The 27918-nt window shown below is 38.9% G+C and overlaps 1 protein-coding gene across 3 annotated transcripts in view; it reads left to right on the forward strand.

Annotated features, from left to right (window-relative positions):
• TOX (thymocyte selection associated high mobility group box) overlaps window positions 1–27918 on the forward strand; it is a 300451-nt gene that overhangs the window by 153369 nt on the left and 119164 nt on the right. For all 3 annotated transcript variants that reach the window (XM_004768782.3, XM_004768783.3, XM_013064718.2), the window contains one exon: window positions 17265–17507. In XM_004768782.3, the coding sequence (XP_004768839.1) occupies window positions 17265–17507 (243 nt within the window). The remainder of the gene's footprint in view (window positions 1–17264; window positions 17508–27918) is intronic.

The raw sequence follows: 27918 nt of genomic DNA on the forward strand, positions 1-27918 counted from the left end.
GTGGGGGAACGGAGAACAAAAATAAAACTTCTGTTTTTCTTCATGGTGGTTGTTAGTGAATTAATCTAATGTATATGTTAGGGGTGCACTTGATGAAGCTTTGAAATTTCTCTAAGAACAAAATGTCTCTTGCTTAACTCAAAACAGAGGCAAGCCTGCCTCTCCATGAACTTTGCATTTAGAAGTCATTACCATCACTGCCTTCTCTGGCAGACATTCTGCAAACCACACGATATTGTTCAGACGAGAAGGTCATCATTAAGCTCAAAGATCCGGACTCCATTTCCTTCCATTCAACTGAGTTGATCACTTTCAGAATACCTTTGGAAGGCTGAGCCCTGCATTTACAATTCTGACTTCAGTGAATTCATTCGGCTAAGTAGCCTCCGAGATCCAGAGGTAGTTTTGAATAGGACTGTTTGATTAAAAAATGAAAAATGTTACTATTAATTTTCTTCTAACCATCAATCCCCAAACTGTACTGACAAGTTTAGTATTACTATTAGATTAAAGCAACCTAGTATCATCTCTTTGGTGCCTTTAGGGTTTTGAAGTGTAAGGGCTAATACTATTAGATTAAAGCAACCTAGTATCATCTCTTTGGTGCCTTTAGGGTTTTGAAGTGTAAGGGCTAATTGAATTTGTTTGAAACAGTAGAAACACAAACTCAATAAATGATTGCCGTTATAAAGCAGCTGGTCCCTTTCAGAGAATCATTATGTCTGTCTTAAAGACTTTTGGATAAAAGATTGGAAATTCAAAGCATATACATCATAACAACTTGGCTTCTTAGATTTTTAAATTCAAGTACAATGGATACGGTGATGGCCCAGACTAAAATCAAACAACTAACATTATTTCTTTTAATATGTCAGTCAGGAGTACTAAGGATGTTTTAAATACCAGTGGTGATTTATGAAAGAGTAAAGAGCCCCACATACTTTTTGGGTTTTGTAAAGATCTGACAGGTTTGTGTGCCAGAAGCAGACTATTTTTTAATAATGTAGCACATATGAAAATATTTCTTGAATGTGCTATTTTAAAAAACTAGACTAATGCAAGATAATATGTACTCTGGGGGAAATAAACTTTGCAAATTACATAAGTTGAATGGCCTTCGCTAAATTTTACGCTTAATATTCCTTTTGTTTACTGTAATAAAGTGTGTTCAAAAATTCATTACCTGCTATTCTTTTAGGAAATTTTAATCAATTTACCCCTTTCGGCAACCATAAATAGGATTTTAGTCATCTTACAGGGAAAAAAATAGTTTTCTTCCTTTTCCTACATAACATCAAACATCTGCATAGTTTAGTAATCCAAGACAACTTGCCTCATAGCGTCACTCAACAATTATAATTCCTGTTCAATTTTCAAATCAGTACATGCTTTGGGACTTACAGACTAAGTTGCTAAGTAGCAACATATGGTACACTACTGCTCCTGTGATGTTGCTGGGAGCAAATAGCATAATTCTAAACTTGAAATGATTTTTATAGAAAGCCAATGCTGGAATAGCTCCAGAAATGGAAGTACACTGTAAAAATTAATGATATTCTTTTAGACAGTCCCAAAGGGCTCTTTGGCACTATCTACTGCATGCATTCTATACCTCTTAAGCTAGTGTATACAGATCCTTAAAATTTTTTGCATATAATTTTGTAATTGATAGGCAGTTTTTAAATTGAATATACTACCTTATAATAGGCCTGACAAATATGCAATAAAACCCATGACATTTCCACTTCTCCCTGCCTCCATTCTTGGAATATTGGCTCTTTTCTCCTCTAATAGTTTGCTCTAAGTGTGCTAGAGCTGGGTCTAGCTAGCTCAGTACTTTTATTTTATTTTATTTTTGAGAGAGAGTGTGAGCTCTGCGGGAGGGTAGGGATGGGCAGAGGGAGAGGGAGAGAGCAAATCTTAAGCAGGCTCCACATCCAGGCTGGATCCCAGTCTCACAACCCTGAGATAATGACCTGAGCCAAAATTAAGAGTTGGACGCTTAACTGACTGAGCCACCCAGATGCCGCAACAAGTACTTTAATTTAAACACCATTTAACTTCTTTTTTCTTTTTTCTTTCTTTCTTTTTTTTTTTTTTAACTCTGCATGGAATTTGAAGCATGTGATGCGAGTTTCCTTAGTGTGTCCCCAGACCCTAGTTAAGCAGGCCCATTTTGCTTGATACTTCATGAGCTTGCAGATTCCGTCCTAAATAGTTTGTGGGAATATGTGAGCATGTTAAAGAAAGGAAAGCCAGATGTGAAGAGTAGCCAATAGTCCTTCATAAACTCACTTCTTTCTACTCTTAACCTGTCCTGTCTCTGTGACCAATATGGTAGAATATACAACAGCAAGGCAGGAGGGAATTGGGCTTCCCAACTTAGCTTCGACTCTTCCCTAGAATCTTCCGACCCCACTCAGATTCACTTGCTATGAGGCCTTTCTCTTTCCCTGAAAAAACTCTAGCCCCTTTCTCCAACCCCTGGAATTATGGTACCTTCTCTTCCTTATATGTGATTCTACTCAAGACACAAGTGTTCATTTGAATTACATACATCAAAGGAAACAGGAGTCCGAATCTCTTGATTGAAACTTTCTATGGCACCAACATTATTTATTTATGTTTAGTTTTGAATATGTGCCATTACTTTTTCTCATTCTTTCTCTTCTGTGGAAGTTTCCAGAATATCATTTTCCATGGTTACCTGTTCCTTCTGAGCTTTCCACCCACACTGGCAATCTTCCTTTCTTCTCTAGATGCAGAAATATTCTCATGCATGCCTCAGTCAGGGTGCTGTGTGAAAAAGGACTGATCTTTTTTGTACAAGAAATAATCTTCTAATGGGGGAAATCAGAAAATTTTTCTAGTTGTCAGGTCATGGAGAAGCTTAATTCTTAAGAAAGTTACCCGATTGAACCCGATTAGATCATAAGCGTAACACCATCTACCCAGTCATCAAGACACGGACTTTGAGAGTCTCCCTTACCACTGAGCCCTGAGCGAGTGTTGTCATTATTTAGATAGTGCCGATTCTACTTTTTGGCATAACTTTTGAATCTGTTTCCTCTTTCCTTCTACGTGACTATTGCCTGCGCTCCAGGCTCACAGTCTCTCATCAATTTCTCTCCTCTCCCCTCGCTTCCACCTTTCCATTTCTCCTCGCCCTGTTGCCAAATGCCAAACGATCCATGTCTCTTCCCTCCTTACACACCCCAGGCCTCTCCCGGCGGAGCTGGAGTTATTGATGTACATATTTGCCCCTCTGTGACATGTAGCATACTAGAATTGGTACCCCTTTTCTTGTCTTGCCCACCTGATGGTAAGGTCTCAAAGACAGGACTCGCCCTTGTTTCTCCCTGGATCCCCTGTGCCTTGAGTGTCTGGCATCGGAAGTACGCAATATTATTTGTTGAGAGACAAGAAAGTGATTAAAATATTCTGCATACATTTTTTGAAAATCATTTTAACTCTTTGGGTCTTCTGCTTGCGATGATTTTCAGTCCCGAGCTGCAGCCATAAATGGCTGCAAACCTGGCCCTGCCCATCTCATTCCAGTAACTTCTCTCCACCTGGGGCTCATACCTCAGCACATTAGCAAAAGGCACCAGCCCTCCTGTCTCCTCAGAGAGCCCAATACAAGACTCAAAGAATTAATGTCATAATAGACTAACAGGCAGTCATTCCTACAAGAATTGTTGTACTGCTGTTTGTCATAAGCAATACAGTGGCAGTGGAACCAATAAGACTCTCCAAGTTCCTCTTTGTACATGAATTTCTTTAATCTGTTAGAATTACAATGTTTTGAGATCTGCAAATGTATTAAAAGTTATATATTTTTAATTACATGTTATTCTAATGAGAAAATTCTCTAGGTTAGAGTGTAAATGAGGTATGAAAAAAGGGCCTAGAAAGCATAATATTTTAAAGAGCGTTTTTTGGGGGGAGAAAAAAATCTCTTGACTATGGGCCATAAAATTTCCATGATTATGACATAAATTTGAACTATACATTAGACCAATTACTTTTAGATTGGTTCCTTTTGGCAGAAATTTCAGGAGAAAAGTCAACTTGACTTTTTGACCATTGACCCAATAAAATGGCAAAGCCACCATGCTTTGAGTCATCTAGTTAGTCCAACAAAGTCTGGCATCTTAACAAGCCCAAACTAGTTACTCAAACCAGTCTTCAGCGTAACATTCAAATGATTACTCTGCGCAGTCCCGGAGGTATTCATTACAGACAAAATTGCTCTTGTTGCCTTGCATACAAGCTGAGTTTTCAATGGGAAATGAAAGGATGCCTGGAAAAATAGGCCACCTAATTAAGTTAAACTACTCTAGCATTTGGCTTGACATCTTCATTACTCAAAATTAAAAAGATGCTTCACTTGAGCACACAAGTTACAATTGTTTATGTTGTTTTCTTCCTAAATTAGCTTCTTACATGGAAGTCTGTTTTTCAGAATTATATCTTGAAATAGCTCACATATTTCTTACAGTTTATAAAAATGTCTTAATAGCTGTATAGATTCTGAACACGGGGGACATACAAATATATATCTTAGAGCTCTTGGTAGTCAAACACACATCAGTCTCTGTATATTTTCTTGATCATTTACATATTGGTGGGATTGAAACTTAGAGGACTTTTATCCACACAGACTTTATTATTGTTGTTGTTATCATCATCATTATTATTAGTGGCCTCTTAACTCTGTTAGCTATAAAGGATCAGTTACATGAGAAACATGGATTCCTCAAAAAAAACTTTAAGTAGACCATAAGATTGAACTGAAATTCATTTGTCCAGTAGAAGTGTTTTATATCAACCTCTCCCGCAGAGCTATTTTTGGGAACATTTTGAAACATAAACACGTGTGGAACACACCATCTACTGATTGCCAGTTCCCACTCATTGACACTAATGAGGCAGCTGACAGGTTAAATGTTGTGTATCATATACATTTCCAAGCTGTGGGATTTGTGAATATAAGACTCATTTTTTATTTCACAAAATGAATGTTTGTTGCTGAGTGTGCTTGAGAATTTTATGATAATTGTCTAATAGTACGTTTTTTCAAGCATTAGGGAAATGCATTTCAGTGATAAAAACGATGAAAATGGTCTGAGTGGAATAGCATTAGTGGTTAAACAGAAACAAAAACAAAAAACAGATTCTCCAAAACCATCAAGCTTCATTTGGAGGGCGGTTTGTTCAGTGGGCAACTGTCGAGAGACACCAAGACATTTTGGCCCTGGGAAGGGGGACTGCGACTCCGGTATACCACCTAACCAGGATCTACAGTTGCATTTGATCCATTTTGAAACAGCCCATTGGCTTGTTCAGATTGGTACTTTGTAGATTTTTTTCTTCAGTGTATGAGCAATTATGAAAATCTCAGTGATCCTTCCTGTTAACTTTTGCAATATATAATGTGCTCGATTTTTTTTGGTCTGGCACTTGCCGTAGCAAACCTGTCACTAAAGAATGTCTAAAAAATAGGTATGGTATTTCAAGTTAAGAATAGAGATATGTTGAATGATGTCATCTGTCTATGCCAACGCCATTTCCAAGACACGTACAGATTGTTCTCAATAAACACTGAAATTTTATTATGCCAATATGTCAAGTAGAAACGATTTTGCCCATTTTTAGCAAAAGGACACTGAGGCCTGGAAAAGCTGAGGTTTTTTCCACCCACACCTATCTCTCCTGAGACCTCCTTCTTCGTATCCTCACCTGCCACCTAAACACCTTTAAACAAGTGTCAAGTTTCCCTTTGCAGTTTCAGTTCCTCGGTTGTGGAGAGACTTCGCTAGACTTCGCAAAAACACAAGGTTTCAGTTTAATCTTTATGTCCATCCATATTTTTTTCTTCCTCCTGTTTTTTTTTTTTTCTCTGCTCTGTGTTATTTCATAGGTTAGATATAAAAATGAATGAGTCTAACCCTGATGGTTTGAAATTAGTGGATGACTGTCTTGTAAAATATCCTTCATGCATTCCTTGCTGCATATTGATACATTGGTATCAATGTTCCCTGTTGCAAGCGAAGTCAAACAAATGACTTCTTAGTCCTACCATCAAATCATTCCAATGGAATAGACTGGTCTGAAACTCACAAGGGCTGCGAGGGTCACGATTGGAGACCAATCATGAAGGCTTCCCTGTCTAAAACTGTGTCTCTTTGCCTTTCAGAAGGCTTTCCTTCAGGAAGAGCTAAACCTACCCAGAGTTGCTATTCTCTGAAGGCAAAAAGAAGAATGGTCTTGGAGGAATGGGGTCGGGGGCAGGTAATAGGACTGCAGGGCTGGGGCAGGGCTGGCAGCCCCAGACAGAAGTTGCCTTCAGGGAAACCTGGTCTGCAATGAGACTCCTGAGCTATTATTTTCTTATACCGACTTCCTAGAACTTCTTGTTTGTCCAGACGACGATAAGTGTCAGTAGGAAGCTTCTGCTTTGCTAGAAGTTTATGTTAGTCCTCCCCTCTCCCCAAGATAATGAATGAATTAGATTCACAACAGTAATTAAAAACTGTTTGTTGGCAGCTCCCTGTGTCCTGGCAAGGGACTAAGCAAAAGCTTTGCATATATTATCTCATTTAATCCTTAACAACAGTTCTGTGAGGATGACAGAGGTAAAGTGATTGGCCAAATGGCAAAAAACTAGTAAATATCAGAGCCCGGGTACTGCCCAAGTCAAATTCCATCCTTGCCCAGCTAGGCCTCATTTGATTTTAGCACTTTAAGTTCAAGACATTGACGGACTAACCTCAATCACTTTGGTAGGTCTGAGAGAAATGCTCAGTACTGTGACGTGTGTGGGAATATTCTAAAAAATGTTAGGTTGACCCAAATGAAATTGCGAATATTTGACCACTGTTGACCAACAAAAGCAGCCATTTCATATTCCAATTTCGGTTTCATATTTCATACTTGTTCCAGCACACACACAAGCTGTACAAAGGTTAGGTGTTCAATGCGCTCCCTGCTTCCTTAATTTACCCAGTGATGATTCCTTCCTCCTGGACTTTTCTAGCTCTTTCTGACTACTTGCCGCTACTGCTGTCATCTTTCCTCTGAATTCTCACTACTTTTCTTGTCCAGGTCTAGTACACTTTTCTCCCACCCTTCATATTTATCCTTCTAGATAAGATAGATATCCTTCTAGATACTTATCGTCTAGAAGGTAGACAAAGTACAAGAGGTCTTCCCATAAGACATCCCTCCCTTGACTTTTCCCCAGGATCCAGCTTCTGCATAACTGAAGGACAGGGGTTTACCCTTCATCAAACTGAGGGAATGGCCTCCAAGTGTTCAACTTTTTTTTTCCTTCTTCTTCCATGTCCCTGTCTTCAGCTCCCCATCAGTGTAAGCTTTCTTTCTAGCAGAGACCTTAGGAAGCGAGATGTCCTCAAATATTCAAGTATCCATTTATAATTGTTTCCCGTTTAAGATCAAAAAAGTAGGAATTGCCTATAAGAATATGGTGAGTAGAAACAGGAGTCCTGCTTCCTTTTCCTGGCCTCCTTGGTTGAGAGGGGACCAAACCAAGAGCATAGCCCATCCTCTGCTGATCTGGTTTCTTTATGAAGAATGTGAGTCTACATTCCCAACATTTACTGATTTCTTTGCAATGGGCAAAAATGATAAGAATGGTCATAAACACTTACAATATGTATTTTTAAGTGTACATATAAAATATGTACATATAAAACTAGCCAGTGCTGAATGATCGAGTCCATACTGCCTGCCTGAATATGATTTACCAAAGAGAAGTTGACCATAAGCAACAATCAATTCAACACAGGTTTTGTTTTTTTTTCCTAAAAAAAAATATATTGAAGCTTAAAGACCATAAATATTTTAAGATGTTATATTAAAACCCAATGCATTTTATTTAGTTATTATATCTACAAAAAATAAATCTGTAATTCTATGCTGTGGGTGTCCTCTCTGCCCAACGAGTTCTCGAAATACAAGCAAATCATTGAACCTCTTTGGACCTCATTTTCCTTATCTGTAGAGTGGAGGCATAGTCTTCAAGGTCTTCCCTTGAGTGAGCATTCTGTGATTCCATTTGAGCATAAATATAGAACTCTAGAACATTACCCCAAGAAAAAAAAATACATAAGATTATTCATCACGATGAGGTTCATAACAGAAAAATAAGAAACACCCTACATGTTTAGGAATAGGGCACCAAGAGTTATAAATTATAGAACATGCACAGCAAGATATAATGCACAGTCATTTGAACAATAATGTAAATGATATTTATGGGCATGGAAAATTAATCATGATTCATTTTCAATGATCAGATTAAATTACATGATGGAATAAAGACAATAGTAAAAAATGATAATGTCACTAACATTCATGGAGTGCTTGTATGAGCCAGTATTTATTCAAATTATTTATATTACCTCATTTATCTCATCTAATCCTGATTACCTTAAATGAATTGAATACAATTGTATCCCTATTTTACAGATTTGGAAACTGAGGCTTAGAGGGAGTAGGTACTCATACCTGCTTAGTGATCTGCTGAAATCGACATATAGCGTTTCTATCTTCAAAATCAGAGCTCCATCATCTGACTTAAAACAAAACCCTGAAACAGAATAGCAACTATGAACTATAAGAATCATGAAGGATTCACATGTTTTAATAGTGGGTTTTTTTTTTTTTTTTCCTGAGTGGATGGGCTAAGAGTGATTTCTTTTTGTATACATTTTTTGGATTCTTTATAAAATAAAGCAAAAACTTGTAGAACTGAATCTCAGTGTGAGAATTGAAAACCTCTGAAAAACTACAAAAATATAGCTGCATTTGTACATAAAATGGTATGCTAAATAGTGAAATTTAAATGTTTTAATCACTCCTTTTAACACTCAATATGGAATGATACCTGTTGCCAGAAGAACATCTTTGGGACCCCACTAGGGTTTCAGAAGTAGCTCTTGCCCCTCAATCTGCTTTTCCTAATCATTCGTGTGTGGGTTGTGGCTTGTGGGGGAAGTACGTTATCTATTTCCCAGAAGTTTGTTTTTTGTGTTTTGGGGGTTTTTGTTTGCATTTGTTTGTTTGTTTAGCCAAAGGGAAGGCCCATATGACAACAGCACACAGGGCCTGGTTTTAAACTGTTCCCTAAAAATACAGCTGGGAAGGATGCCTGGGTGACTCCGACTCTTGATTTCAGCTAAGGTCATTATCTCAAGGTTGAGGGACGAAGCCTCATCTTGAGCTGCTTAAGATTTTCTCTCTCCTTCTCCTGCTCTCCAAGCATGCCTGCACATGTGCATGTGCACGCTCTCTCTCTCCTTATCTTTCAAATAAATAAATAAACCAATCCTGGCCTTAAGAAGAGTCAATGTTAAACATTCACCAGGGTGGCCTCAAGTCAACCCTGTTTTCTGGTCTCATTCAGGCTTTACACACTGGGTTTTCAATTATGAAATAAACACAGTCCAGTAAAAACCAGCCTCATAGGGAATTGAGTTGGGTTCAATACCCCAACATTTGTTTTGGTCAGTGGGACCACTCTTGCCCTTGATGTTCTCTTAGAAGACCTGACCTTGCTGTTGAACCTCCTTGGTACATTGTCTAGGCTTGCTCATTTGCTGGTTTTGTGATCCTCCTCCCTCGATCACATATTGCATTTCAGCAGAAGGGTCTAGTATTCAGGCCCTGTTATCGGGGTAAATCTGCCTGTCACAGTCCCTTCATCATCCCAGCTTCAAGTAATTCCACTTCCATTTACACTGGACACCTCAAACATGCACTTTATTGGGAGCCCAAGTCTTTATATATCCTCTAACTCACTTCCTTTATAACAAGCTACATCTTACAGTTCTTTGCATCTCAAATCATACTTTGCAGGATGGCTTACACATAGTAGGTGCATAACAAATGCTTCTATGGTAGGTGAGGTACTCATTGCCTTTTACTTAACCCAGGGTACAAAAATTAATGAACACAAATAAAATAAATGTTGTACATGCTACCAAAATAATGCATTTTGATAACTGTTGCTTGAAAAATTAGTACATTGTGTGTTTTTAAATGAAGATGATTTATTGCTATTGTCTAACATGTGAAGAAAGACAAAAAAATTGTTTGCAGGATCATTGGCTTGAGCACATCAATGGCACTGTTGGACGATTCTTGCTGAGTGTTAAGATGATTTATGTAACAGACCGAAGCTTTGCACAGTAATACATTATAGTCTCAAGCTATCAACCCTCGTTCATGCAGAGACAAAAGAATCTGAAAAATACCTACTTCTGAAGGTCTTCTCAAAAGAAATTGGAGATAATGTTGATGCTGTTTAAACTCTTTTGAGAGAAATCACCATTACATGCCATGTCTTAACTTCTGAAAACAGAGGAAGTTTATCATTTCTCTCTTTTTTTTTTAAATCATTTTTTTTCTAATGAACTCTGTAGTTGGCTTTGCTTTCCATTTAGTTATTTAAATCAGGCAACATGAATTTTCAATAGAAGATGAAACACATTTAAGCATTGGTATTTTTCTACCCTGAAATTTCAGGAACTGTGTTACAGATTATCCGTGTACATGGGATCACAATGTTATTTATTTATCTTTCAAATAAAGAACTATATGAGAAACATATTTTACAATGTTATAACTATAGCCATATTTTCAGTGTATGCGTGATTGCATGAAGCCATCACATAATTTAAAGATATGTACAAGATGATATCTTTTGAATTCTTCTGAGTTATGGGACTTCTTGTCACCAAAGATTTAGTGCCTTATATAATGACTGCAATATGTGGACAGAAACCCACAAAAACAGGCCCCTCTGATGGAAAAACTAGACTTAAAAAAGAGAAGAATAGGCAAAGTTCAGAAGAGAGTTCCCATTACTTGTTCCTGGTCAGCATATTAACACTCTATCTAGACAGTATGAAAACATGAATTCTCTATAGTCAAGAGAAAACTCATTCTGATTAACATCCCAATTCCAGATGCAATAAAGTTGAATAAGAACAAAAAATAAGAACAGGCTGTAGCAAAAGGAAATATGGATTGCAGAAAGAGAAAATAATATAAACAGGATACCCAGGTCATGGATTATGGTAAGCAATATGATTAAAAAGGAATGTGAGTATATAATTAAACAGACAGAGGCATTGAGATCTTCCAGAAACCAGGTAAGAAGTATCCTTTCCTTTGTCACTCAAGTTGGGGTACTGAGGGGGTTCAGTGGGAAAAGGACAATGGCCTTAGTCAAATGGCTGGAAAAGCTTCCAAAGAGATCAAATCAAAGGAGATTTAAAGGTCCTCTTTTACTTTCTTAAAACCCAGTCTCTTGGTTCAAGTCTCAAAAACAGTCCACCAGATGGGCAATTTCACCTCCTTGCCAAGAGTCTCCCAGGGAAGAAGACCTTTCTACAACACACTGAGATGTGTTAGAGAGTATAGCTTTTGTGGTGAATTTAGACACAAGTTCATTGACAATTTCTCTAGGTCAGTAGAAACTGAACTGTCAGGAGCCCATCACCCAGGGCTGCTGGTCTACCTGTGTGGTTCCCTGCCCGCAAGAGTTGTGGCCCTCTGCACATTCCTGTCATTATCCTCTGAGCTCTTCAGCCGCCTTTGCCTGTTCACTGTTGCCTGTTAGCATTTTATTCTTTCATTTCAAAAATGCAATTTCATTCCATTAAAATAAAGGCAAAACTTGATCTTAGCTATTTTGGGGGGGCAATTAAATGAACGCATTATGTATGAATGGGGCTGCACTCTGTTTCAGTATGAGTTTGGATCAATGGCAAATATACTGAAATTCCTTTATAATGGTGTCTAAATCCCCTCCATCACTGTCTGTAGTTGTTTGTTTTCTTGGCCATGACCCAATCCATGGCATGTATAAACCTATTTAATAATAACCAGAGCTATGCTAGAGCTGTCATTTATCAAGGACTTTCTATCTGATTTTTTTTTTTTTTTTTTTTTTTGCTTTCAATGCGCAAAAGAACCCCATGAAGCAGATTCTGAAACTGAGGCTCAAGGAATCAGAAACTTGCCCCAGAACCTGTACTATTAAATGTTTCAGCACACTTAGTTTAGTTCCTCTCTACTGGACTCCAGAGTCTCCATTCCTTCCAATACACTCTTGGCCATTCTTATCAGTCACTGGAGGAATCATTATGAGTACTCTCAACCCATCTAAAAATCCATCCCCTTCTCATTACAGAAAGACATAGCGCTTTATAAGTAAATGTGCAAATACCAATGGTGAGATTTTAAGAAAATGACTTGAAACAGTCACTGGCTTTACTATGTAGAACCATGAAAATACTCTCTTGAGGATGATAATATTTTGAAATTACTACTTTAATGCTTCCAATGGTCCCCAGGTGGCCTTGAAAAGTTCACATGTATTGCAGAATTAGCCAAGCCTTGTGACAGGATAGCCCACTCCAGTCCACATCCCATGACTCTTGGCTTCTGTTCCCTGGTCACACTGGGACGTACAGAGCCTCCCGCCCTAGAGTAGAGCTGTCCTATCCCAGCACCAGCAATATGATGAGACTCTCCTGCATCTAGGACGAGGGAGTACCTGAAGATCAGGGAGAGTCTGCTTACGTAGCAATGATAAAACTTCGAGTTCTTTAAATCATTTAGATCACGCAGACTGGCTACGGGGTAGAGCAAATAACTTTGCATGCTTCTTTCTGTCCAATGTGCCTTTCATTAACACGATGAAGATCCAAGATAAAATTTAAAGTATTGGCTTGAATTTCATGCCGCTATTCCTAAACATGTTTTTCTCTGTGTAGATGGTCACCATTGACTTTTATCGTTCCCTGAGGAAGAGGCAAGCTGTAGGGCTCAGACTGCTGATAAGGATCTTATCTCTAGACTGGAAGGGGTAAAAGGCACTATAAAGTGGGATAAGGAATAAGAGACCACCTTGCAAGTCTACAACCATTCTTCTCCAGAATTCTACTCGGCAACCCAGCCCTATAGATTTATTTATTTATTTATTTATTTATTTATTTATTTGACAGAGAGATCACAAGCAGGCAGAGAGGCAGGCAGAGAGAGGGGGGGAAGCAGGCTCCCTGCTGAGCAGAGAGCCTGATGCGGGGCTCAATCCCAGAACCTTGAGATCATGACCTGAGCGGAAGGCAGAGGCCCAACCTACTGGGCCACCCAAGCACTGCAGCCCTATAGATTCTTAGAGGACCTGAGACATCGGTGGTCTCTAATCTAGGCTGGGGGTGGGGGTAAGGGACGCTTAATCATCTATCTCAGGGGATATGCAAAGGTCTTAGAAAGGACATTGGTCCCAAGACAGCTGGAGAATGAAAAATACTTGAAATTCATGGCCTTCCTGAGACTCAAGGGAAGAAAATAAGCCCAAGTCAGAAAAGAACCCTAAGTCAGTAGACAAGTATATTAGGCCCACCGTGTCACCCAGGGATGGCCTTAACAGAAGCCTTCTTTGACTGCCCATACCCTGATCTCATCACCAAGGTCCCTATTCCTATGCTCAGCGTACTTTCTCATCCCCTCCATGCTCCCTGCTGCCAACCAGGCACGGGACATTACACCTGCCAGTGTCAAGGGATCCCGATTTGGAGCTGAGGCTTCCTTGGGGTCCTTAGCTGATGCTCAACCTGCAGAGGGGCTAGGTTCCAACAACTTCTGAGAACCCAGGGGCCCCAAACTCACCCTTACAAATCCTCTGGGACCTCTGTGTCTCTATAAAATGGTAAGTGCAAGCCATTTCAGAGGGACAGATCAGCAGCCAGAGAGGGACACGAAATTACACTGCCCCAGACTTTCTCAGGCAGCTGAAGCCTTTGTATCTCTAACAGGATGTGTCTGGCTTCCTGACATGCAGAGAGATTAATGTTATATACTGTGTTGTCAGCTGACTAGTGGGAAGTCTTGGGAATACAGGGTGTATATTCAAGCCCTTGGAATAACAATGCCATCTTCACAGATTTCATGGCTTTAAAAAGTCATTTTAGCATTCATTCATTCATTCCTTTATGCCTTCATTCAGTGATTCATTTGTTAATCCATTCAACAAATATCAAATACAGATTGTAACCAGGAAGTCTACTGGAGAATAAGGAAAACACTCGACCATATCCTATTGTAATGCTTTCCTTCCCAAACTGCGATTTTCTCTAATAATATATATCTTACTATTGTTAAGTCAAATTTATTCTTACTAAGTTTTTCAAAATTAAAATAGAGATGTCAAATCACAGAAATCAACATTGAGGAATTAGCTTATTCACTTCCACATTAAAAAATAATTAGTAATTAGTCTGGCATTGGAGTTTTTGTGAGTTTTGTGACATTTTGACATTCATACAATAATCCTGATACTATTATATGGCACCCATTACATTGTAATGGGTTCATGGCAAATAATCATATCATGACTTCTAACATTAAAGAACAGAAACTGCTAAGTAACCTTATGTTGTTAAAATTCCTGATCCAAGTAACTACCCATTACCAGTTAAGTTGTGGAATCTGTGGTTTAGGTATATAAGTGCATGGATTAAATAACATTAATGTGCAATTACATGAAAATAAACCATGTAGATTTATTAAATCGCAGTGCAATTGTTATCACTCGGTGTAAAGTGATACCAATTAAACCCTCCTTTAAAACATCACAAATTAAGATTTAACTACAAAGAAATGCTAGCATGTAAAGTTTATGGTAAACCATGGATAGAATATCCCTGAGTATTTCCAGAGGCTTAAAAGCATTTATAAAATTAAAAACATCTTTCTCCTTTATCCCTGGCATTAGCTGTACCTAATTTAGGGAAGTTTCAAACAGACACCATTAACTTCTTAAAAGAGATGTATGAATAACTTCACTTCTGAAATGTCAACACAAAGACAAATTATGCATTCTTGTGTTCATACCGAGTAAATATTTTAGTGGGATAGGCATTGGGATGGAACTTGGGATAAGGAAAGACTTGAGACCAAAGCTAATGTTAGTTCTTAAGTTTTTCTGGTCCAAGACCATTGGATATTGACAACTTTGTATCATTTTTCCTAATAAAATAGTAGCAATTAAACTGCTTCTATATCACAGCATGTGTCTATCCCTCAATATATTCTGAGCTGGTTGTTTACCAGCTGAGTCAAAGTGACTTAAATTCCGAGTCTGGATTTCCCTTCAGGAAAACGGGATAATGGTAGCCACACACAGGATTATTGTTAAGGATTAAATGATTCAAAGGACTTCATACAGCACTTTTTACAAAACCAGCATGAATACTCGTGCTTCCTCTCTCTCCCACCTCCCACTTCAAATCTTTCATACTTCTTCTTAGGTCAATACTTGTACCAGGAACTGATGGTTTACCTCTATAGACTCAAGGTCTGAAATATACCAAGCAAACGAGAATTTCATCAAACTTAGGGTTTTGACACCGACCACGACTATTTTTCAGACAAGAGATCTAAACTATAAACAGGAAAATTTGGTACCTGATGATTAAACTTTAGAGCTGGTGATTTTGTTAACAGAACTCTAGATATTCAAGGACAGTGATCCGCAGAGATGAATCAAATCTTTCCCTTCACCTACACTCCACCCCCACTCCGCCCAGTTGCTAACCCACAGGAGCCTCTACGTGACCAGGTCTGAATTCCAGATGTTCCCAGGAGCGCTTCATTTCATCATGTCTTCTGACAGCACCTAAACAAATAGATCAAAACTTGTACAACATTTAGCAAGTGCAACTTGAAGATTTTCTTTCTGTTAGACAAATAGACGCCATCTGGAAAAAATAACCTGAGGCGCTTGGATGCAGGAACATGAAGCTTATTGGCTGAACACCCAATGAATACCTTACACTACTTTCTTTGGCTCCTACCTTCTGCCTGTTCATTTCAAATCTTGCCCATTTCAGCCGGCTCTGTGCTGTTAGACAAGTTCTGTTACTTGGGCACTCAAATACTAGGAAGACATGCTTCATTTGGAAGATAGGCTTGCGAGAGGGATCAGGACCCCAATTTTTTCCTTTTTATTATAACACCTGCTCTATAAAGGACTGCTAAGTATCGCTATGCCTTGATCTTAATTGGGAACAATATTTTATTATCCAGTCCCTCCTCAAATGTTCAATGTTTACCACTTTCCGTTTTAAACAGGAGTGTCCTAATATAATCTTTCCTTCCTTTTTTTCTCCCTCCCTTCCTCTTTTCTCTAAAGCTACTTTCCAAAAGGAAAAGCCCCACATATGTTGTTATTTATTTTAATGATGGTCTTTTATTCCTCAATTAGTATTACAACAATGTCAGTGTGATATTGCCTTTCAAATTAGCTGAACAAAATCTAAATGACAGCAGTATTATTTAGCAGCTTTTTAGAGGAACGTCAAATAAATGTGAATAGCCAGAAATCAAGAAAACAATCTTCATTTTATTTTAATGGTATACTCTTTGAAATAAAAATAGTTTTTAATGTTTTTTTATAGGCCAAACTTTCTATGTAAACACACTTATATAAAATGCCCAAGTTACGTCTTTACTGAATTATTTTTCTTTTGTCAGTTGCCAGCACGCAGTTTTTCCAAAACTCAAAAACAATTGTCCCCAGAACTTCTGGAATTCATTTGATTATGTCTCATGATCTGAGCAGTAGGAAGTCCTATGAAACATGCTTAATTAAACATGAATTTTATGGGGCACCTGGGTGTCTCAGTGGGTTAAAGCGTCTGCCTTTGGCTCAGGTCATGATCCTGGGGTCCTGGGATCGAGTCCCAAATCGGGCTTGGACTCTTTGCTCAGCAGGGAGCCTGCCTCCCCCCCCCCGCCCGCCCCACCGCCTGCCTCTCTGCCTACTTGTGATCTCTGTCTGTCAAATAAATAAAAATAAAATCTTTAAAAAAAATGAATTTTATAAATTGCCTCCTTCCCCACAATTCCCATGAAAAAGGTATTCAGCTAGATTAAAACTCCAGAAAATTTTAATGGGACCTTTGATATCTGTTTGAGTTCAGTTTCTTGGAAAAACAAACCTGCCTAATGGAAGTACTCTTTATACAAGGAGTGGATATACCTTTGAGGCAGCTTTCTTCTATACATCATCATGAAATGAGAGCAGGGTAATCTGCGTGTTTGAAATGTCTTTGCCAAATCCATAAGGCTGCTTGTAATAATATCTGAACGGTCGTGTGTGTTTGTTCATGGTGACAAAGAAGAAGGGGGATGATAATTTGCAACAATATCCCTTGTTTTTTCAGTCTTACCCTGGCCCGAGCCTGGAAAGTGAAGACTTCAACATTCCACCAATCACCCCCCCTTCCCTTCCCGACCACTCTCTGGTACACGTGAATGAAGTCGAACCTGGTTACCACTCTCTGTGTCACCCCATGAACCATAATGGCCTGCTCCCGTTTCATCCACAAAACATGGACCTACCTGAAATCACCGTCTCCAATTTGCTGGGACAGGACGGAGCCCTGCTTACTAACTCCATTTCTGTGGTAAGAATCTGCTTGCCGATTGGTGGTGGGGAGCGAGGAACACAGGAGGGTAAGGTTGACTTTCATGGGAGAAGTTTTGCATTGTAGTAACACAGGATTCTGAAACGAGGCATACGTTTTTAACTAAGGAAAATGTTCTCTGTAAGTTCCTGAAGTAATTTTCTGTCTTCTGTTGAATTCAGGGCAAAAATCAATTAATTACCTGTTTGATCACTCTTACGTCGTACTCAAAGTTCTAAGCACTATTAGACACTGAAGGCCCTATCATAAAGTTGAAATGTCTAAGTAGATTTCAGATAAAAGGTTATCTTAAAAGGGCCACCTCTCACTTGCTGACAGATTTCTCACTACAAGAAAGACCCTCACATCTTCTGAACAGGAACTGCTGTTCAACTAGATTTCTTCCCCATTTCCCACAGATTTATAGGATAGGAAAGCAAGAAAACCATCTTCATTTTTATTTTGGCAGTACAATTTTAGTGATCAAAATTTATCTCCATTAAAGTGTTTCGGTCTGTTGGATCCATTGTCCCCCTGAACCTTCGAGTGTTCTGTACTTCTTAAAGTTAGTGGGAATGTGTATTGTCCAGGAAAACCAGCAAAAATTAAATTTCCAGCCTCTACCCCAAAGTCCAGGGATCTGAATTTTTAACAAGCATCCCATGTTTGAGAAACACTGACTTGTAATGAAATCTTTCCTTTTGGTTTGTGTGTCATCTAAAACCTTAGTAATTTCTCTGTCTGTATCGCAAGTAGTGAAAAATACTTTCTGCAGTATATGGCCAAGGACAGAACATTTACCTTATCATAAAACTCTCCCTGAGGTTAACAGTGACTTTTAATTAGCACTCTTTTGTTTCCGTTTTTCAATAACTTAACAGTACGTGTAACTCGATTGTCATTTTGGTAAGTCACTCAACAGAGCTGTCGGGCTCACAATGAACAAATTGATTAACTGCTCATCTTATATGGTTTCTGATAGGCAGCATTTACATTATCACTAATCAAAAACATTTGGGGATGTATCTCTAACTTGAGTGAATTCACAGAAAGGTTTTCCTGTTAATCACGAATATAAAGGGTTGGGGATGGGGTGTCAAAAGAAACCCTGAAGTCGTTTTTCAAGAATGAAGCCCAGAGCTTCATGCTATGATAGTATCCAGATTCTCTTAAGAATTGGCAGCTAGCTCAGTGGTCAAAAGAGAACTCATTCGTATCACTCGTGGTGGCAGAAAATTATTGCCTCGACTTTTTATTCTACCTCTATAGATTGGTCCTAAGAGTATTAACTATGGCTTCCTTAAATAGAACATGGATTTTTAAATGAAAATGCTAAATTCGTAAATCTAAATCATGCTGTACTTAAAAGTAGTCACCTTGAGAAGTCACATGTCCATTCCTCTTTGGGGCTTGGCCTTCAGACCCAGTTCTCATGTCAATGAAGCATCCAAATGATGCCTTCATAGGCACCACCTGTGTGCTAAGAAGGTGAAGAAGAACGCATACGGTGTTTTACACTATCAAGTCGGTCCTCTAAGCTTTCTCACAATGTGAATGGAGCAGGGCTGTAGAAGGGATAATGAGATATTCCATTACGTAATTTAAGTCTCCAAACCCTTTTTTTCTTTATATAATTTATATATTTTCTTTATATAATTTGCCTTCTTAGCATTCCGAGGACCGTCTTGATATACCACTCGCTTGTTAACTGAGGCTTCTTCGGTGTATATGTGCATACATGCATTGTGTACAACTTCGACATACATGTATCAAGGATTTCCCCAGAGCTGTCAAAATGGCAGTCACTCCATCCTTAAATGGCATGCTCAGAACTCGATCTAGTCACAGTGAAATGCACCATTTTCTAGGTCCTTCTGCCACTGTGTTTTCCTCTTGCCCTATCTGGACCTTCTCCTCATCCAAATCTCTTTATGCTTTCCCCACCCAACCCAATGTCAAAAATTGAACTTTAGGTATTTTCCCTTCACATGATATTTCCTTTGAAACTTTTAACACTGTGCAAGGCAGAGGGGTCCCATCTGACCCACGTTAAGGGGATGAAGCTCTAATTTGTTGTTCTGGTTCTTTTCTTTTTTTTTCTTTTAAGATTTTATTTATTTATTTGACAGAGAGAGAGAGAAAGATTACAAGTAGGCAGACAGGCAGGCAGAGAGAAGGGGAAGCAGGCTCCCTGCTAGGCAGAGGGCCCGATGCAGGGCTCAATCCTAGGACCCTGAGATCATGACGTGAGCCAAAGGCAGAGGCTTAACACACTGAGCCACCCAGGCACCCCATGCCATTCTGGTTCTTGGCAAGTCTCATCTAGCAGGACTTTTCATAGGATGGTGAGTCTTTCCCATACCTCCCAAACTATATTCTGAGGAGGACATCCACTTTGCCTACTCCCAGTACTGGCCTTACCATTTTATACTGTCATGTAAAAAGCTACTCTGACAAATAATCCAAGTCTTGGTGAGGCTTTGATGGACTTTGACACAGTACAAATAGAACTTTCTGGGATAATGTCTTTTCTGTTAGTCATGCTGTCTCATAGCAGTATTCATTGGCTATTGAGCACTTTAAATATGGATGGATGACTGAAGAACTAATTTTTATTTTATTATATTTGAATTATTTTACATTTAAGATAGCTACGTGTTCCTAGTGGCTCCTATACTAGACAGCATAGATCTAGGTAATGTTGATTCTAACATTAAATCTATATGAAACCCATTTTTTAAGTCAATGTGGCCTTGGCGAAAGTAGTTTTAGAGATTAAATTTATTGTAAGAATCCTCTTTCAAGGTTGGGATCTCTGGCTGGAGTCCAGGAACCAGAGTTTGATATGTTGTAAAGTGATAGAAATCTAATAGAGTTGGCAGGGCCGACTTCATAGGAGTTTACTAACTCCTTTGAGAAACAAGGAGTCTCTTCGACTCTTTTGAAGTATCATATGTCTAGAATACCACTCATCAGTGTGTACATTTTTAAATGCTTACCATGATCTAAATGTTTGAAAGTGCTCACATGATTGATAAGACATGGTCACTGTCCTTCAGAAGCTTGTAAATTATGGAGAAAACATAAATAGGTATGAAGCAATCAGAATAAGATATGAAGCAATTAGAGGCCAGGAGAAATGTTAATTCAGTTTTACTGGCCAATGAACCCAGTAGGAATTCCTAGTTGGAAGACGTTAGAGTAATCTGGTTTAGGTCGTCTATAAAAACCTAGTGGAAAATGTAGGGCTGCAGGCAGGGTCTGAAAGGTGGTTTTGATTTGGACAAACAGAGAGGGAAAGAAAAGCCATATCTGAGAGCATTTGCAAAGCAAGGTTGGTTATTTTAAGTTGGAAGATTTGACCAAAGGCTTCAAAAACTAATGAAAGGACTATGGGCTTGATATGATGGATTCAAAGAAACCATTGGCTGTTTTCACTCGAGGCAAAAGCATTTTGAAAGCAATCAGAGGAAATCCTTCTGGCTTCTTCCTGGGTGGATAGTGGTGGTAAGAAACTGGAGTTGTGGAAAGCCTGGGCAGCCAGTTGTCATAACTCAGGCAAGAAGTGTTGAGGAGATACACAGGGCGGTGACAGTGGGAACAGAAAGATGGGCTACTGAACTGTTTTCACATCATTCCCAAATACAAATGGATCTGAAGACTAACAACCTTTCATACAGCCCTATATTTTACATTTCAAAAGCACTCAGGGGTTCCTTGCTTTGAAAGGAACTTTAAGACCATGGAATATGTTCTTCATGTTTCTTTGTAAAAACAAGCTAAAACTCTTCCCTAAAAACTTTGCGTGTGCGTAATGTGATCGCAAAGTTTAACAACCAAAGTCTTGGTCAGTTTGCCAATTGTCGAAATATATTTGTGAGGAGTGCACTATGTAGGTCATCAATGCTCATACAGACAAGGAAGTCATGACTACAGAAATCCAGATGTAAGAGCTGCTCGCCTAGAAATAATAAGAGCTAACACTTGTAGATTCTAAATAATAAACTTGCAGCAACTTTTATGTTCCTATGAGTATAAACCACCCTAGGCAGATTTATGTATATGATCAACCATCTCTGACTGTATTTTCTAGAAGCTTTTCAATGTTATTAAACCCGAGTCTTTGCTGTTAGTGTGGTTCTCACATCTTGGTGTTAGTATCTTCACATGACGGAATTTCAGAATTTGAATGCATCAACGGAGTGGACATATTTTAGTTTTCATTTAAGTATTATATATATTTTAGAGCTGGTTGTCATGTTTAAATGCAGTTGTATTACCCTGTCACATATGTTATTTTTATATAATATAAATTATTATATATGATATAATTTTTGATATTTCATCTTAATGATAAATTTTTTTGTGTCTGCTTATTCTTATCCCTAGTGGCAACATAAGTGATACAGATTTACTGATTGTAAGCATTTCCAACAAATGTCTATTGTATTAGACATAAAAAAGTTAGTCCGTAATTAGAAATCAATGACTGAATGAGTCTTATTATCTCAGTTTCGCAATTGGAAAACGGAGCTTCAGAGGGGTTAAGTGACTTGCTCGGTGGCTCAGCTCATAAATACCTCAGCTTTCTTACCTGAAAAACAAGGATAAAAGTAGTCCTTACCTCATGGGGTTAAATGAATATTGAAGACTTGCTTAGACTAGTTGTTGGCATAGGAAGCATTATTTAAGTTTGTTAAATAAATGGGAAAAGTGGGGTGCCTGGGTTGCTCAGTCAAGCATTCGATTCTTGGTTTTGGCTCAGGTCATGGTCGCATGGGTTGTGAGGTCTGGCTGAGTTGGCTCATGGCACCGCGAGGAATCTGCTCGAGATTCTCTCTCTCCCTCTCCCTCTGGAGCTCTGCAGACACTCAGGTTCCTTTTCTCTCCTGTTCTGTGTCTAAAACAAACAAACAGACAAACAAATAGGGATGCCTGCCTGGGTGGCTTAGTCAGTTAGGTGTCCAGCTCTTGATTTCAGCCCAGGTCATGATCTCAGGGTCAAGGGATCAAGTCCCACATCAGGGTTTGGTTCAGCGCCAAGTCGGCTTATCCCTCTCTCTCTACTTCACCCCCTGAACTCTCTAAAAGAAATCATCTCTCTCTCTAAAACAAACAAGTAAATAAATAAAACCTTTAAAAATAAATTTAAAAAAATAAATCAATCTTTTAGGAAATAGAAAAAGCAAGCTTTTTCTTGACTCTTTTGGAGGAGTTAAAAATGCATGAGAGAGATTTTTCCAAAGAGTTATTTATACTTTGATCCTTAATCTTCTTCACATCTTCAAAGGAAAAAAAAAAAAAAAAAGACAAGAGTAAGCCTCCTATTCACCAAAAAAGACTTTACCTTTTACTGCGTATCCTTATATACCATTATCACTTAAACCAACCTCTTGGGGCTAGACCACCTCAGTTCCCGTCCCGCCACTGACACTCATCAGCTTTGTGACAGTGAGCAACTTATATAACCTTTCTGTGCCTCTGCTTTCTTATCTATAAAATTAATCCTATAATGTGAACATTAAAGAAGTTAGTGTCTGTAAAGTAGTGCCAGTCACACAGTAGGTACTAGGTACATTCAGTGGGATTTCTTTTCTGATTAAAATGTTGCCAGGGCAGAGTATCTAGATTGTTTTCTGAAATTTATCATAAACCTATATGGAGGGGCGCTTGGGTGGCTCAGTGGGTTAAGCCTCTGCCTTCAGCTCAGGTCATGATCTCAGGGTCCTGGGATCAAACCCCATATTGGGTTCTCTGCTCAGCAGGGAGTCTGCTTCCCCACTCTCTCTCTGCCTGCTGCTTTGCCTACTTGTGACCTCTCTCTCTCTATCAAATAAATAAATAAAATCTTTAAAAAAAAAAAAAGAAAAGGAAAGGAAAAAACACCTATATGGAGAGTGAAACACACTTAGGGTGAAATTTCTTCCTCCCCAGATTTCCAGCATTTCCTTTTTATATATTCTTGCTGGTGCCATTTTATATGTCAGTAGTCAGTTGGGACTCCCACAAGAAGTTTGATTCCTGGCACTTAAAAAAGGTTCCATTTTCTTAAATCCCTGTTTTCTAAGCTCAGTCTATAAAACAGGGTAGAATTTCTATTAGTATATACTGTCAAACAACTGCCAATTAGTTCTGATTCTCTAGGTCCAAGTTAAACAGCTACTCATGACCCAAGATTGTAAGAGTTCCATTTTTCTCCAAATTCCCTTGAGTTATTTTGATAGTGCATAACTGACGAGCCTGAGCTTCTCAGAGAGTAGAATCTGGTTCGAAGAGCACTGGAACAAGAGTCTGGAAGGCCAGGGCCTGCCTTGGATAAGCTTATTAAGCATGGGTAATTTACTGCACTCCATCTGTAACCAGCAGGGTTGGGCTAGATCAGAGGGGTCCAAATTAAGCTTGTTGGAGCCAGAGGAAGGCAAGAATCAGCCAGAGTGGTGGTGGTGTTATTCATCTCACTTGTTCGCATTTCCTATAAAAGTTCCCCTGTACAACGGCTTCTGTCCTCTGAGAAGATGGAAAACCACAGAACTAGTTGATGATCTCCGAGACCCAGGCCAGGGCTAGCATTTTCCTATGATTCATACTCTGTTGACCGCGCAACTGTGATCCAGACTCACGACTCACCCAACTTTTCACTTTGGTCCCTTAGTAATTTTTCCTATGGTCACTTTGGCTTTCCTAATGTTTTACCTGTCCCCCCCCACCCCCGCACCCCCGCCATAGCCCCGAGCCTCAATGGTCATTAAGATATTTGGAATCTATTGAATAGAACGGTTCCTTAAGTGGAAAATGTTGTCCTGACATTAAGAAGAAAATGATGTTGCTTGGGGTTTTCATGTTGTTAAAAAGAAACTACAGAACCATTTTGGGAGAAAGGTAGAATAAGAAAATACCTGTATTAAGTATGCATGGGTTTAAGAAAAATCCTTTGGTTCCACAAAACTGAAACCAAGAGCCTCTTCTTTTTCTCTCTACTCTGGCACATTCGCTGCGAGGTTTAATCATGGATGGGTGGAAGGGAAAATGCAACCTTGTATAAAGTCATCCAAACCTCACTGCCTGGCCTATATGTGGCCATTGCTTGTTCTTTGTGCAGTCAACAGAAGCTCTTTCATACAAAGAAAAACCGTGCAAAGTTGTAGAATGGCCTCACAGAAAGGAGTCATTTAGACCTGAGCTTTTTGTGGAGTGTGGTTCCTAATGACACATTATAGAAAATTGACAAAAAAAAAAAGGCAACAAAGGAGATTTCAATTTCTTTGACTGCTTCAAATTTCCAGTTCTGGAGTTGCAAATGGAAAAAGATGTTAAAAGGCAAAGAAATGGGGGGCAGGGGAGGGGGTGATTTCCCAAATGCCTTATTTTTCTAGGCAACAAAAGCAAGCATCATGTCTATACTCAGATTTATTGTCATTTTCGGCGTTCAGGCATGCACACTTTGCATTCAGAAGCCACTGTACAACTGTTTTGACAAGCATTCACTTCAGAAGGTTCTGGGCAGGACACACGAACTGAAGCAGGGGTCCTCCTCTGGGTCTAGAGGGGGTGCGGTACGTCAAGGAGGTGAGACGTATTTGAGCCGCATGAATTTCTAATATGTTGCCATTATGGAAAGGACCACTGGCATATTGAATAATGTAGCTTTCAAAGCCAAGCAGAAAATGTGATTACAGGCAATTTGATTGCTGTTTTTAAAATAAATATTTTTGAAATCTTGAGATATTTTATTTCATGTAATGCATCAAGAATGTAACAGTGGACCAGAGCTAAATATCTTTCAGGACATGAAGGAGTTGATGATGTCAGCCCCATTTAGATATGAAATAATAGAAACATTAGTTTAAAATGGAATGGATGTCACGGTGGTTTGTTTCTTTCTTTAAAACAGGGGAGGAAAAAGCAATAGAAAGAAATGATTTTGCCTATTTTGACAGAAGAAAAAAGACGAAGAATATTTATTAAGTATTATGCTACAGTTCATGAAATGTTTTGCAATTGCAGCCTGGTTTTGGTGTTTTGTTTTGTTTTCCCACAAATTATCCTTTTTTGAATATTGCAGCACTGAGAACAACGTATTCAGCCACTTTAATGCTGTGAAGAAATGGGCTGGTTTTGTTCTTATTTTTGACCATATATAATAAATATGTGGAGTTTGGGTTTTTTTTTTTTTTTTAATGTCAAATTCCTAAGAAGGCCAAAAATAAGTGTTGTTTGTGGTTAGTTGTTAAGGTCTACTTCAGCCTTTTCTTTGCTCAGAACAGACTACTTTGAATGTGGTATTGATAAGGGGTTCAATGGACTCAGTATGTTAATGATTTGGGACTATCTTTTAGTGCTACAATAAAATATTATTCCAAACTGGAGTTCTCCTTAATAGTGTGCAGGAAAGGAGCCAATTTAAAAATAACACTTTTTCTCTCTTTTGCCAAGTAAGAAAACTCAAGATCGACTCTGTATATAGGGCTCGTTGTACTTTTTCTTCAGCCCCAGAGTTCATATGGATGTGTGCCTCACTCATGCACAGAAGAAGTTAAAAAGCTATAAAACCAGTTATATAATACACAAACTCTGAGAGTTATTCAATCCAGCCTCTTAATTCCAGGCAGGAGTAAACCTAAACCATTTCAGATATGTGGTTTTCTAGCTAAGAGCCAAGATTCCACAATTTTCCTTGGGAGCCTGTTTGTGTTTAATTAACCTTGTAACAGTAAGTCAAATTGCAGTAAGAGACTTAGATTCCTTCCAGGAAGTTCCTTATTAAAGTTAAACGAAAATCTCTTACTACAATTTTCGTCTACTTTGTCCGCTTCAGACGTCTGAAGGCTTGGAGCATAGTTGATTTCAAGTGGTTGGTATTTATGAAGTGGGGTTTGCAGGTGAGTTGTACCTAGCCCCAACAACTCTGATTCCTATAACCTTTCCTCAAAGGTCATATTTTTCAACTTTAAAATTGAGTTAACTTTTTTTTTTTTTTTAAATTTGGGATCTTCAGGCATGCTGACCACAATGGGAAGCATAGCTCCAGCCAAGACCTGATATTACAGATTAATTTCTGAATCTTTCAGATAATTCTTTGCACCCATGTAGATGTTTTTAGGATAGGCTCTTGAATAGCATCAGTGATTGCTGACATATTTAATTTCTGGCCCATCTATCACTCCCACGGTGGGTTCCTTGCTACGCTGGGGTCTAGCCAGCAATTCCCCATTTTGTTTCTGCGTAACTCATTTCACATCCTAAAGGCAAACATCTGGAAAGGCCATGATGGTGCTTCTCATCAAGTCCTCTTTTTTTCCTGGCTCAGTATCCATTATTTAAATATTCCTTAGCACACAAACAGAGGGAAGAAGAAAAAACAGTTATGTACTCATAGAAGTGTCCTCAGAGAAACAGACTCTAAGCAGGGCCATGAGTAAGACTCCCCGGTCACTGGCTATACCCTCCAAACTGCTGATAAAATGTTCCCTTAAGTGTTGAAGGGGGAGTTTGGGAAAAGCAGCACAGAACCCAGATGAAGGACAGGTAGGAACGAGGAGGATCCACAGCCTGGGAGGGTCTGTCCTTCGGAATCATGTATCCCAGCATGTGCTTCCTGTTTGTGTCCCTCCCTTTTCTCACTGGTGGCTTCTCCCCATTTCGGGTACAGCAAACATTCCACCCTCAATTCCACACCCGAAATCATAGCAATAACTCTTCCCATGTAAAGTCCTCACTATAAATCAAGCCCTAAACAGAGCACGGCCCACTCAGCTTCTAGCTCTCTCTTTCCTTCCCTTGCCTTTTGCCAGCAATGCTAGGGGACAGGCTCTCCCGGGTGGAGAGGAAGACTTCTTGTCCCCTCTCCCTCCACCCCGGGAGCTCTCTGCAGATAAGAGGACCTAGATACCTTGCCAGCTTACTTGGTTTCCTTCTTTCACGTGGAAATTATTGGTAACAGTATTATAAGTAGTGCACCACACTTAGTAAGACCTTAGTAACTATTTCTGATCAAATGAATGAACTCATTTGTCTCCACTGGAGTGGGTAATATTTTCCCCAGAGAGCGGCAGGGTCATTATTGCTTTTTTATGCTGACACTTCTTCTTCTTCTTCTTCTTCTTCTTCTTCTTTTTCAGTGCTGACACTTCTAAGCCACTGTTTAAGTCTTCTAAAATAATACAGATATATTTTTTTTAAAGTTTAATGCTCTGTGTCATGGAGTCTAAATGTTCTAGCCCACTATAATACTTCCAATATAACTAAATGAATTTGAGCCCTAAATTTGCATCCGATCTTGTGGGCTTAATACTTGAGTCAATTTACTATGAATTATTCCTAACCTGTACCACTATTAAATTGATATATTTGACAATCAGTGTCAGTGTTAGTTGATCTTCATTTTTAGGTGAATACTCTTATTTTCTGAGTA

The sequence above is a fragment of the Mustela putorius genome, unplaced genomic scaffold (assembly GCF_011764305.1).
Source record: "Mustela putorius furo isolate JIRA1106 unplaced genomic scaffold, ASM1176430v1.1 tig00000151_pilon_pilon_pilon, whole genome shotgun sequence".
NCBI classification, from domain to species: domain Eukaryota; kingdom Metazoa; phylum Chordata; class Mammalia; order Carnivora; family Mustelidae; genus Mustela; species Mustela putorius.